The sequence below is a fragment of the Cupressus sempervirens genome, chromosome 3, assembly GCF_028749045.1.
Source record: "Cupressus sempervirens isolate cs-2001-9-10 chromosome 3, ASM2874904v1, whole genome shotgun sequence".
Taxonomy (NCBI): Eukaryota; Viridiplantae; Streptophyta; class Pinopsida; order Cupressales; family Cupressaceae; genus Cupressus; species Cupressus sempervirens.
This window is the reverse complement of record NC_143120.1, coordinates 539,973,413-539,987,882: the sequence shown is the minus strand read 5'-3', so window position 1 is coordinate 539,987,882 and position 14,470 is coordinate 539,973,413. Positions and strand designations below refer to the sequence as shown.

The window sequence follows — 14,470 nt, the reverse complement described above, 5'->3', positions numbered from 1 at the left end:
CTATTTTTAATATTGAACTTGAACATGACATTGAAACTTTATGGCAGCCCTCTAGTCTTTGGGCATAATTAGATTTCAATATTTCTATGATATTGTTCACTGCTAAACTTATTTCTTTGTTCCCATATTGATATGCACATTGACAATTGAGTACTGAATCGGTTATTATTTCCTAGATGGCATTCAAATAGTGTATGTTAAGGTTCTTTAATATTTAAATGACATGCTTTGTGCTTAGTTTCATATGAATGACATGTATATTTGCAAATTTCAGTGTAAATTTTAAAATTTCCCTATATATATAGTTATCCCCATTTGTTGTCCTCCCTGTCCCCAAAATTGGCAAAATTATTTGCCATCCCAAAAACCCGTCCTGCCATCTCTTGCTACCTCCATCCCAAAAAATGGGAGGAACATAGTTTTTTTGGCTTTATCTCATTCTAACCATTATATTTCAAAACTATGCCAAAGCTTCCGGTGTTGTTGGGATGCCTCTATCACCCATTTGCGCCATCATCTGTCATTCGTCCAACTTGTTAAGGACGTATAGTCGCTCCCTCAAAATCTCCATGTCGCCTAGTCTATTTTCGATGGCTATTTGAAGGTTTCACACCATAAATTTTGTTGGCATGATAGCATCATGACCACACATTAATTGGAAGGACATATGACTAGTTATTACCTTATAGGTTATCCGATAGGCCCACAATATCAAAGGCAACTTCTCATCCTAGTCCTCTTGTTCCACTCCGCACAACTTGTAAATCAAAAACACCATAATCTTATTGGTAGTTTCATCTGTTGTCTATTGGCCCTCAGGTAGTAGGGACTTGACAAGGAGTGAAAACCTTTGAACTCCGTTGTTGACAACTTGATCACATGATTCATGAAGTATCCTCCTCCATCGCTTGTCATCTAAATGGGGATGTCATATTGCGTAATGATTTTTTCATAGAGAATTTTGGTTGTACTCAGTGTCGAGTTATTAGGTAAAGCCTGTGCTTCTACCCACTTAGTTAAATACTTCGTGGCCACGATAATGTAGCAGCATCTCTAGGCACGACTAGCCTTCAACGGTCCAATGAAGTCCAACCCCCACCGTTCGATCAACTCCTAGGCATGAGAGGGGTTTGAGAGGCTTGAAATCTCTCTTCCATGGCTTTCCATCCCTTTGAAATATTTCACACCCTAGAATCAATTCTCTAGTGCCATTTTACAATGTGGGTCATTGTCAGCCTGCTAGCAACATGTTTCTTTCCATGGTGTCCAATCCCATATGTCCTTTTGTTAGGCCTTCGTGTGCTTCTTGCAAAACATTGGGAATTTCATCCTCCATAACACATTTGCATAGCACCTGGTTTAGTCTCATCTTATACAAGAGCCTATTAATGAACCAAAATGTTTTCTCCTTAGGATGAGCTTCCTCCTTACTCCCTACGACTTGTCTTGTGGGAACTGTGACATCACAAGATACTCTTCGATGTTGGTGTACCATGTCAATAGTACAACAATGTGGAACAAGTGAGCATCTAGGAAATCATCATTAACTCTAGTGGTTCTCCAAATTTTATCTGTGTTACTTGGTCAACAATCACATGGCTCTTCTTAGGCCGCACAATGATCGTGAAGATAAACTCTTGCAACAAAAGTAACCACTTGCTAACCCTTCCTTGAATGATGGAGTTATTTTCTAGGCACATGAGTGCCTGGTGCTCCACATAGAATGTTAACGAACGCTAGTAGGTAATGTCTAGATTTTTGGACGGCATAGACCATTACGAGAGCCTCTCTCTTGGTCGTACTGTAGTTCTCTTCTACCTTAGACAACAATCTACTTGGAAAGTAGATTGGATGGTCTAGCCCATGGTCACCCACTTGAGCCAATGTAGTACCAGTTGCATAGTTTTAAGCGTCCACATGGTTGTGGAACTCGTTGTCCTAATTAGGGTATGTTGGGATCGACACCCACCACACTTGTCTTCAAATCCTTGAATGCATCACCTTGTGACGTCCCCAAGTGTATGGCTCACCCTTCTATGTCAGTTTGTTTGAAGGGTATGAGACTTGCTAAAAGCTCTTTATGGACCTTCTATAGTACCTAATGTTGCCAAGGAAGGACTTTTCTCAAGTGATGTTTATGAAAGGCTCCATCTCCACGATCATCATCACTTTGTTAGGCTGTCTTCAATCCAACCTTACATACTATGTGGCGTAGCAACTTCCCCTTAGGCACCATCAATCTACATTGTTTCGAGTTCAATGCTAATCCGGCCCTCTGACACCTTTTTATGCTCTTCCATAAGGCCCATAGGGCTACCAATGTATTGTTCACTATAAATGGACCAGTTGTTAAGGAATGCCTTAAAGTTCCCTACAAACATCTTGTCAAAGATGTGTAGAATTATCCTCTGAAAGGTAGTTGGCACCTTACATAGTTCAAAGGGCATCCAATTGTTCACTTAAACATCATCCTCCACCACAATGTGGTCTTCTGCTTATCCTCTTTGACGATGGAGATTTGGTTATACCCCCAAAACTCATCAATGAATGAATACATTTCGCGTCCTGTAACTTCCTCCAGGATGGTATCCGTGAATGGTATGGGGAAGGGGTCTTTGATCGTGACGATGTTCAGGCACAGGAAGTCCACATAGATGCAGATTTAGTTGGCCTCCTTCAATGATTTGACTATGGGTGAAACCCATTTGCTGGTTTGGATCCGAAAGATAATGCCCACCTCCAACATCTTCTCTATCTCATTCACCTTGGTGGAATAATTTGTATTCACCTAATACAGTCTCTTTTGTGTCGACTGAGCTCCTAGTACTAAGGGAATGCAATGTACACACAACTCGAGAGGCACTCCCTTCAAGCCTTTGTAGGTCCATGCAAAAACATCCTTGTACTCCATGAAAGTTTTAAATGCCCTAGCCTTCACTAAAGATTTAAATCATCCCGTACTAATATATTATTGGGGCTTGCTTTGTCACCCTAATTTATCACCTTCAGTGAGGGCTCTTTGTACTCTATGAGCTCCTTATCAGGCTTGTGCATCGAAGTCTCATTGACTCGAGCCTCTCTTTCCTGGTATTCCTCGTACTCCAGTGGGAGCAAGTCCTTCTCTCTCCTTGTTAACTTGTAGCATGTTACACTGAAATAGTTTGTAATCTTCCATTTGCCAATGGAAGAGCCCATTCATGGAATTTGTGTCATCTTTAGAGCATCCTTCAAGTTTCAGAACAACTTCATCATTGGGCTCCATCCTGCGCTCTCCCTTGTCTACTCCACTCAATTCTCCTTCTGACTTCAACTTAGAAGAAGATGCAAGTTCCCCACTCACCATCTAAGCTCTAAGGTGGATGACATTCTCTTCCTCCACTCTCGATGAACAAGGTATTCCACTTCTATTGTGGTTTACTTTACCCTGACAAGCTGATCCAAATTATATAGAAGATCTAATTTTTGAAAGTATTTTTTCATATTTAAAAAAAGTTTTTCTATATCTTTTTGTTTGGCCTTTTCGGAGGTCTTCTGCTCAAATTTTCAAGCCAAAAATGTAATCGGTCCCTAAAATTGGGTAGTCGTAGGCTGTCTGTTTTAGGGCTTGAAACTTGATTTTTAGTTCTTCTTTCCAATAGCGTAAGCGGTTTCGAATTCCAAGCTCTAGGTCAAAAGTTATGGCCCCGACAAGTTGGGGTAATTGGACACCTAGTTTTGAATAGTTTAGTTTAATTTTGTTGTTTTTTATTTTAGCCACATAAACATTTTGAATTCATGGCTATGGTGGCTGTTGATATTCCATCATTGTATACACTCTTTTTCATTTTCAATGAATAAGATGGCTTTTGGTTTGCATACAACTCTTTGGAGTTTTGTAAGATTCTCCAGAACTTGAACATTGGTATCGCAGGTAATTGATTCCCCAGTTATAGTGTTTGCAGCCCACTTCATCAATTCAGATTAGTGGTATCAGAGAGGGAACGCTCCTGTATGCCAACTAACACAATAACTTCCTATCAAAGACTAGGATTGGCTACAAGGAATTTGTTGGAATACATTCATTCACAATGCACAAAACCAAAGATGTCGAAAAATTCGACAGACTCTGTGAAGAAGATGGTGGAAGAGGCTTTGGCCAGGTAGCAAGACAATATGATGAGTAAGTTCTCGGAAATTTTAAAAACCCAACAAGTGCCAAATTTAGTACCACCATTCCATGGGAACACCCCTTTTAAAGTACAAGTGAATTTTGATATCCCAAATTTTGAAGGAAAAGTTGATGTTGATGCTATTGATAATTGGTTATCCAAGTTAGAACGATACTTCTCTGTAAACAAGTTTTCTGATGTGGAAAAGATAACATTTTCCCTCTTGAAAGCTGAAATCCATGTCAAACTAGCATGGGAGACTAGAGTATTGAATAAAGAAAGCGAAGCGGGAGAAGAGCTCGAAATACTCTCTGATAACAAACCCACTTGGGGAGAATTTGTGGAATACATAAAAGAAGCATACTTGCCTGAAGATGTATATGAATAGAAATATATAGAATGATAATTGATTCGACAAAAGAGGGACCAATCTGTGCAAGATTACACCAATACATTCCATGCACTCTCTGCAAAACTTGGTATAGAAGATTTAGAGAATCATCGAATTATGAAATATCGTAGTGGGCTTCATAGATACATTCAAAATGAAATGGAATTCTTGAATATTGAAACATTGGCAACTGCTTACGAATATGCTACAAAAATTGAGTTAAAACAAAAAGGAAAAAGGGATTACTTTTCAAATAATAAGCCAAGGGGTGAAGACAATAATAAATTCGGAGGAAAACTAGTGGCGAAGGACCCTCCCTCAAATCCACCCAAGAATACCTAGTGGACTACCAAAAAGACACAAACAAATATGGGCATGTGGTGTGAGATACATAAGAGTCCAACTCATAACACAAAGGATTGTCGAAGAATTAAGAACTTGATGATAGAAATACAAGGAGAAGCTAAGCCTGAATCCACACCAATAGAAACTCCTAAAAAAATTCAGTAATAGAAGAAGACCCCTATGCCATAGTTGCAACAACGAAAGTAGTTCCACAAGAAGATAAAGAGAGATTGTTCCATTCACAGATGTGGGTTGATGGAAAGCCTTTACATTTTAATGTTGATAGTGGTAGCCAAAAGAACTTAATTTCTATGGAGACAGCCAAGAGATTAAGTTTAAAAATGAAAAGACACCCACAACCATACTCTATGGGATGGGTTAATGAAGGAAAAGACATTTAAATAAATCAGCAGTGTCGCCTATCATACTCAATCAAACCATTCAAAGATGAAGTAATCTGTGATGTAGCACCTTTAGATGTATGTGATGTTTTGCTGAGACAACCATACATTTCTAAAAGGCATGGAGTGTATGAATCTAGACCACATAGTGTCACAATCAAGCTTGTTGAAAAGAGACATCAAATACCAGAGGTATGCCCAACTCAAGCTGCTTCTTTAATTAGTGCTAAACAATGTAAATGTCTAATTGCTCAAACTAGAACTTTTGTACTCATGATTTGTTTTGAGAAAACAAAGTCAGTTTTCCTTAACACACATACTAAGGTGGCCACCATAGTAGACCAGAAAAAGGAGATGGATAAAATCTTAGAAGAATACCATAGTGTGTTTAAATCACTGGTAGGGGTCCCAACACACTGCCAAGTCAAGCATTCTATTGATCTGGTTCCAAGAACACAATTGCCACATGAACCAATATATAGCAGATCAAGTTTTGGAAAATGATGAAATCAAGAGAGATTCAGGAATTGATTGAAAAGGGACATATCATGCCAAGTGCTTCACCTTGTAGCAGCCCTATTGTTTTGGCAAGAAAGAAAGATGGGACATGGAGACTTTGTATTGATTACATGACACTTAACAAAATTACTATGAAAAATAGATATCCAATTCCTTGAATTGATGACCTTTTGGATCAACTTAATGGGGGCTAAGTTCTTTACAAAAATTGACTTGAAATCTAGATATCACCAAGTACCAATTGATCCAGCGGACGTATGAAAGACTGCATTCAAGTCCAAAGAAGGTTTGGTTGAATGGCTGGTTATGCCTTTTGGCCTGATAAATGCTCCAGCCACATTTATGAGGTTGATGAATGGTGTGCTTAGACCCTTCATTGATTCTTTTGTAGTTGTTTATTTGGATGATATCCTCATATTTAGTAAAACTTGGTCTGAACACATGCAACATGTTGAACAAGTACTCTTGAGTTTGTAGAAACATAAATTCTATGCCGACATAGACGAGTGCTCTTTTGGTATGCGAAGCATCCAGTACCTAGGGGACACCATTGATTGTGAGGGTGTTCACGTGGATCCTACAAAGATACAAATAATCAGAGATTGGTGACCTCCTAAAAATTTCACAGAACTTCGCAGTTTCTTGGGTCTAGCCAACTTCTATCGTAGATTTATATTTGGTTTTTCACATTTATCATGGCCTCTTAATCATCCACTGAAAGGTGGAACACAAGCAAAATTTTGGTGGACAGAGGACAAACAAAAAGCATTTGAGGAATTAAAACTCAGACTATGTTCAGCTCTAGTACTGGTCCTTCTAGATTTGCAACAGTCATTTGAAATAGGAACAGATGCATCAGATTATGCTTTTGGTGCTGTACTCATGCAACATGGGCATCCTGTTGCATATCATAGCGAGACATTTTCTGAAACAGTTTGAAGGTACCCAATCTATGACAAGGAGTTGTGTTCCATTGTTCAGGTTTCTAAACAGTGGAAGCACTATATTTTGGGAAGGGAAATTTTGATACATACAAATCATAAACCTCTGCAATTCTTGCAAACATAAGGGAAGTTGCAGAATGATAGGCATCAACGATGGTCAGCTTATTTGCAACAATTTCACCTCAACATTCATCATAAGAAGGGAAACACTAATAAAGTAGCAGACTGTTTGAGAAGGCCTCCAATCATAGGTTTGACAATGGTGTTGGGTTCCTGTGGCCATCAGACAAAAATTTGGGCTCAACTATATGATAAGGATCCTGATTTTTGTAACATTTACAATGCAGTCTTAGAAGGGAAGAATGTTCCTAACTTTTATATATAGGATGGGTTACTTTGTCATATTGGTCACATAATGTGTCCCTAGTGAAGAAAGAAAGAAACTGATATGGGAAGCACACTATAGCCGGGTGGTAGGACATTTTGGTATTGGTAAGACTATCGCAATTCACCAAAATTATTTCTATTGGCCAAAAATGAAACATGATATCATTTTATATATAAAATCTTGTGTTGCACGTGCAATTGCAAAGCCTTCAAATTGTAAATTGGGCCTCTATCTACCATTACCTATCTCTGATAGACCATGGCATTCTATTTCAATGGATTTTATGTTTGGGCTCCCAAGTAACAGAAGGGGAAATGATTGTATATATGTGGTAGTAGATAGATTTTCTAAAATGGCTATCATGGTGGCTTGTAAAAAAATGATTTCAACAGAGGAGACCACTAAGCTATTTTTTGAACATGTTTGGGTTCACTTTAGGTTGCCAAAAAAGCATTATTTCAGATAGGGATAGCAGGTTCCTCAACAATTTTTGGTCTTCATTATGGGCTAGAATGGACACTAAGTTGACAAAGTGTACAACATTCCATCCTCAAACAGATGGCCAAATAGAGTTAGTCAATAGAATGATTATCCATATGCTTCGAATGTACCACTCTAAACATCCATGTACATGGGATGAGAGCTTGCCTTATGTGCAGCATAGCTACAACTGCGCACTCCACACTACTATAGGATATAGTCCATTTGAGGTTTTTCTTGGGTATCAACCATTGGCACCTATAGATGTAGCATTACCCATCTTGCAATCTACTTAGCCGCTCAATACTGAAAAGGAGGCAGATAAAGCAGACAAATTTATTGAAAAGATCAAATAGTTACAACAACAAGTTCATGATATTTTAGAATAGAGCAACTAGAAGTATAAGGAAAGACATGATCAACATAGAACTCCCCATCATTTCCAGATTGGTAACAAGGTATGGGTGCATCTTTAGAAGGAGCGCCTCCAAGGACCTTATAGAAAACTTCGTCCTATTCAGTATTGGGCCATATACCATTAAGAAACAAGTTGGTGAGAATGCTTTTGAACTTGATCTGTCATAGTTTTTGGGATTACATCCAAATTTTAATGTAGAACTATTGCGACCCTATTTTCCTCCATAATTGGACATCTTTCAAGTTGCTGAACATATTCATGCTACAGAATTGAATCCATCCACTACTACGCCATTACAGTGTGATCATGTCAGTGAAGTCATGCTGAAATCTTTAAGAAATCAGAAAATTCCGCTTTATAGGGTGTTTCGAGCTGGTCAATTCTCTCATCATGGCAAATGGTTAATCAAGGAACAGATTGCAACACAATTCCCTCGTTTATTGCAGAAGATTGATGCAATGGGACCCATTCCCTCTTAAGGGGGGAGGAATGATCTAGATTATATAGAAGATCTAATTTTTGAAAGTATTTTATCATATTTTTTGAAAGTTTTTTTATATCTTTTTGTTTGGCCTTTTCGGAAGTCTTTTGCTCAAAATTTCAAGCCGAAACCATAATCAGTCCCTAGAACTAGGCAACTGTAAACTCGTTGTTTTAGGGACTGAAACTTGATTTTTAGTTCTTTCCAACAGCATAAGCGGTTTTGAATTATGAGTTCTAGGTCAAAAGTTATGGCCCCGACAAGTTGGGGTAATTAGACACCTAGTTTTGAATAGTTTAGTTTAATTTTATTGTTTTTTATTTTAGCCACATAAGCATTTCGAATTCATGGCTATGGTGGTTGTTGATATTCCATCATTGTATATATTCTTTCATTTTCAATGAATAAGATGGCTTTTGGTTTGCATACAACTCTTTCGAGTTTTGCAAGATTCTCTAGAACTTGAACATTGGGATCGCAGGTAATTGATTCACTAGATATCTTTTTTTCAGCCCACTTCATCAATTCAGATCATGAGCCACCCTCTTGCCAAGATTGCATCATATCCTTCTTCAAGGGAATCACCACAAAGTCTAGGACAAAGGGTTGGGTACCAATTGTTATTTGCTATGCCATCTATGTTCGTATCGGCTTGATGTTGTCTTGATCGGTACCCACGAGATTGAAGGTTGACAACTATAGTGTCAGTTTCCATAGTTTCTTCCATGTTTCCTCCAACAACACATTTACCCCCAATCCTTCATCAACAATAGTATCGGTGAGAATGGTTCTAAGGATACCCATTTCCACCACTACAGGGTGTCGGCTATTGGTCACTGCCAATAGCATTAGGTCTGTTGAAGTTCTAACTAGAACATTTGTGTACTTTATTGTATGCGTAAGTGCTTGTATAGTTCGTAGTATGGTCACCCTCAACTATGACATTGTCTTGAGAAGGTCTTTGATATTAACTAATACGTCCATTTGCAATACTTACCTCATAATATTTTTCCTTGCTTTTGTATGCGTACGAGGTGTACCTTCTATGTTGTGGGTTTCTCTTCTTTCTACCATCGTCTCTTGTTCAATGCTTGCCTTTGCTTCCCACACCCTTTCTTTTTCCATTTGGGGGTCTGGGTACGTTGCTTTTTGGCTTGTGCCTGAGTGATTGCCAATACCTCTTCGTCTTTGCGTGACTTCTCCATGTTCAATATGTTAACCCCACGCTTGGGGCAATTGGTATCGTCATAGCCACCCGTACCACACCATCTACATTAGTGAGGTTTCTTCCTTTTGGCATTCGCAAGCAAAGTGCACCCACTGGTCATAGGGTTGACACTGAATCACAGGGCGACCCTTCGCATCATATTGGATCTAACTCTGAATATTATTTTTATTGTTGCCTCGGTTGTTGCGTTGGTTGTTACAATATCTACTTGATGATGCATTGGTATTGGTTAGTGTTTGTGTTTGAGAGGTGGCTTTTGCTACAGACGCTAATGGTTATTCCTAAGTGAAGAGTATTCGTGGCCCCTTCATCTTCATATTGCATGGGCATTCCTTGTTGGAATGTCCTATCACTTGGAAAATGTTGAAGGTTTTCTTTAGGTATGTGATCTTAGTATGACCTTCCTTGTAGTCTGTATATCATAAGTCACCTTTGTTCTTTCTCGTGCTCCTCATTGCTTTGAACTCCATGATTCGGGACATATCCTCCTGAAGGGTTTGCACCTTTTTATTGGATTCTGCATCGACACTGCTTCCCTCTGAGGAGTCCTCATTTGATGATCTATTCTTTTTCTTCCGAGAGGTTTCACTCTTGCTCTCGATGTCCATTGGTCTATTATATGCATTCTCGTACAATGCAAGAGTTACAATCTTTATTTTTCTCATGAGGGATGATATCAGCCCCTCCACAAACCCACACTTCTTGAGGTCATCACATCCGCTGCTTGGTTTTCCACTTCACCAAACAAATCCTTCAGTCACTGGCTGTATGCTCTTACACTCTCGGTCTTCCCTTGCTTCATGTTGTAGATTTCCACTAGGATTTCATTATCATCGCGAAGTAGTCTAAACTCTTCTTGAAATAATTTATTCAAGTCATCCCACTTACTTTTGTCTTATCTACTTCAAAGATGCAATCAATGGCCACTCTGCATAGTGTTGTGGGGAACTGTACTACCCATTCATACTGGTTGATCACCTAATTGGCCAACTAGATTATCTCACATGTATGATAGTGTAATACTAGATCCTCCTTTTCGTCTCTAGTGAACTTACACAACTTTTGCTTATACTATGGTTTTCCTTGTAACCAATACTATTTGTACTCCCAAACTGGGTATACTAGAACCAAGCAAATTGTTTTAACTCTTGTGTCATTGTGTCCTCCCAACACCCTTGGCTGCATCGGTATCCCAACATATTTTGTGTCATTATGTCAGAATAACTATATTCTGACATAGATACGTTGTTCAATTCCTTGTTCCAACATATTTTTATAATGATTTGTCAATCCACATAGGGTATAGGGATGTAAGTCCGAACTCTCGTCATTTCTATGCCCTTTCTCTTTCCAATGAGAGCTTTGCATAGTCTTGAATTATTTGTGGTGCATAGTCTTGAATTATTTGTGGAATTTGTAACATTTGTAACATTATTATTTATAAATTTTTTCTTTCGTCTATGACATAACCTAGGCCTTCATACTTTGACCTCATTGTTAGCTCAATTGGCTCTCTCATTGCCTATTCATGATGTCCTAATCCATGACCTTCGTATCTCATTCTTTTCATGATTTTCAAATCAACTATGTCTTTACAACAACTGGCACTACTTGCATAATGAAATACATTATCGTTAGATCTAAGAAGATTTGTGACTGAAGTGTATTATGAACTTGCTTACAAACAACTTCAGCAAAATAACACCAGCCAAATAAAGAACATAAACGTTCTGTGCTACATGAAACATCATAAACTAATGGTTTTGATCATAGACATTCATTTCATGCCATCAAATGATCTTTTTTTTCTTTCAATTTTGATATTTCTTTTTATGATCTCTTTTTTCTTCCAAATCATTATTCTTTTCCTTAACCTCATCAAATAGTTTTATTGTGGCTTCTAACCTTTTATTGGTTTTCATTTTCTTATTGTCTTAAGATTATTTTTTCTCCTCTCTTTGATATTCGATATCATTTCTGAATTGTATTTTCTATAACATACATTAATTCTCTTTTGAAAACATCCATCTCACAAATTAAAAGTTTAATCTTTTTTCACCATTTTATCAATCTTACCCATTGAAAACAAACACTTTCAACTCACCTTATTCACGAGATTCTATTAAGATTTCAACCTTGTTTGGATTTCCTTTATCACGTCAGTTAACAGATCTTTCAACAACACATTCACCTCCTCAGACTCTTCGCTATCAGGCTCTTCCTGTAAATAGATTCTGAAATAAAACAATTCTCTTTAAAAAAAGAGCCAATCCACCTTCACCATTTCCTTCTGAACTTCTCTTTATCAGAGTCTAGTTTCTTTTGTAATTTCTCTAATACCAATCTTTAGTGTCTCACAAAACAAACATCTATAAACAGGAATCTCCTCTTGCAAATTTTAATTTTTTATCAACAAGTTATTAGTTTTATAAACCCTCTATTATCATAAAATTAACAATTTCCCCCTTTTTTATGATTATTTGAATTTCATTGAAAGATTTTTAAAAAATAATACTTATCTGAAAATTCACTCTTTGCTGACCGGTGGCTACACCTTTTATTTAATTGTCTGGTTGTACATTTCTACTCACCTTTCCAAAAATTCGGCTGGCTATTGTAGAAACGGACTTTTTTCTTTAAACAATGATCAGTTTGAACTTTAGTCTGCTCCCTTTTCTCATATCCGCACGCTCAATTTTCTACGCAACCAACAAATGTCTGTTTTCAATAAATTATTCTAAATTTATCCCAGTGACTCCTCTGCCAACGCCAAATACAACCACCTCTCCTCAAGTTGTGCAGTCTTAGCAACAGATCAGTGGCAACAAATTTTTAATGTAAAAACAATAGCTTCTTCTCCTATTATGCACGGGGCTGTGGTAAAATTCAACAGTAACTTATTTTCTTCAAAGACTTTTATTGCTCACTGGTTCACTCTCTATCTGTTAATCAAAACCCAGAAACTCTCTTATCAATCCTGCACATGTCATGGAGATCTTAGGCATTTTCAAATTTAATCAACTCTTCGATGAAATTCCACATGAATTCCTGCCTTCCAGACTTAAACAGCAATTTGATCTTCAGTCCTCTACAGGACCTCTCGACCTAAGGTCCGAGACAAATTGAAGGAATATGAATGCTACAATAAAGCTGAAATAAATACATAATTTACAAGAGGAGAAATGTAACAAACTTAAAAATATTCATTGCATTCATTCCCTATTTCATTTTCATAATATATTTCCATATATATAGATACAGGAATATAACTGAAACCTAAAAACTACCCATAAACAAATAGCTAATTATATTTATCATTGTTCATTCTGCATATCCATTGGTTATGGTGGCAAAGTCTTGTGCATGACTTAATGAGCTTTTTGCTGTGCGTTTATAATGGTTGTGTTTGGGTCCATTGACATTTTATTTGTTGTCCGAGGATAATGTCCTTAAGGTGGCTGGTTTGCATTAACGCTGCACTCAGAAGTTTTCATTAATAAATGAATGATAATGAACTTGTTCAACTTTTAATCTTAATGGGCTTACTTGTCAATCCTAAGCGCTTTCTTCAACGAAGAGCAATTGGTGGTCAGGATGTGGATATAAATTGCAGTTATTCAGGGATGGAGCATATAAGAAATTTTATAGTTGATAACAGATAAATTGGTTAAAGGTAGATGGCTTTTTCTTTAAGACTAGGATCGTCAAGAGATCAAATACCATGGATAACCTACTAAGCATACAATCCAGTCATTAAAGGCTGTGATGGTTTTATGAAAGTGAATCAAATTTCGTCGAAGTGCACCATAGGCATTAACTTTGGAACTTCTTTCCCGTGGGTCACTGTTTACTATGTTGGACTCCAGATGTCTGAATTTGTGCGTATAAAATGGAAGCTTCAGGCACACATAGACTTTTACCTCTTCTAAAACTTTAATAATACTGACAGGTCATCTATGAAACGGCCAAGGAAATGACAGGGGTAGATGCTGCAGAATGTATTGCGGTTGGGGATTCCCTTCATCATGACATCTTGGGTGCAAATAATTCAGGTATGCAATCAGTATTTGTTGCAGGGGGCATTCATGCCAGTGAGCTTGGAATTTCTCAATTTGGAGTGGTTCCGGAGACGGCAGCTTTACAAGCTCTCACCCAGTCATATGGTGCTTTTCCATCATATATAATTCCTTCATTTACATGGTGACTAACATTCGTTTCTATATTCATGTTATTGTAATTTGTCAACTTGCCGAAAGCTGATAGAGTCTGATTTCATTGATTCATAAAATAATTAAGGTTATTATTAAACTAGCACTTGCACCTTTGAAGGGTGCAAGGATTATGCCGATAGTATTATATATGTTAAATGATGTCACTGAATTCATATAGATAATTTTTTATGTAAACTATTTGATAGAATAATTTAATCTTTACAATTATTATACGTAACATTGATTTAACATCCACTATAACACAAAATATGTGATTTAAAAAACACAATAATACAACTTGATTATCCCCATAATTGAAAATGGAAATTTCTTATAGTCCAAAATTTAATTATTTTTAAAATGCATTGGTGAAATGAAGCTATTTATTTGGTGATTATTTCTTGATAATTTAAGCAATGACTTCGTTCAACTGCAATCTATTGTATACCTCTTCTAGAATGTGTTTCATTCAAATGAACATATTGCATATAGTTATAATGTGGAAACTTGACTTCT

At 37.3% G+C, this 14,470-nt stretch overlaps 1 protein-coding gene across 7 annotated transcripts in view; it reads left to right on the top strand.

Moving 5' to 3' along the window:
- Positions 1–14,192, top strand: part of LOC149567550 (Haloacid dehalogenase-like hydrolase (HAD) superfamily protein) — a 103,837-nt gene extending 89,645 nt beyond the window's left edge. For all 7 annotated transcript variants that reach the window (XM_089820767.1, XM_089820763.1, XM_089820768.1 and 4 more), the window contains one exon: positions 13,693–14,192. In XM_089820767.1, coding sequence (XP_089676893.1) covers positions 13,693–13,947 — 255 coding nt within the window. In that variant the 3' untranslated portion in view covers positions 13,948–14,192. The remainder of the gene's footprint in view (positions 1–13,692) is intronic.
- Positions 14,193–14,470: the final 278 nt, after the last annotated feature.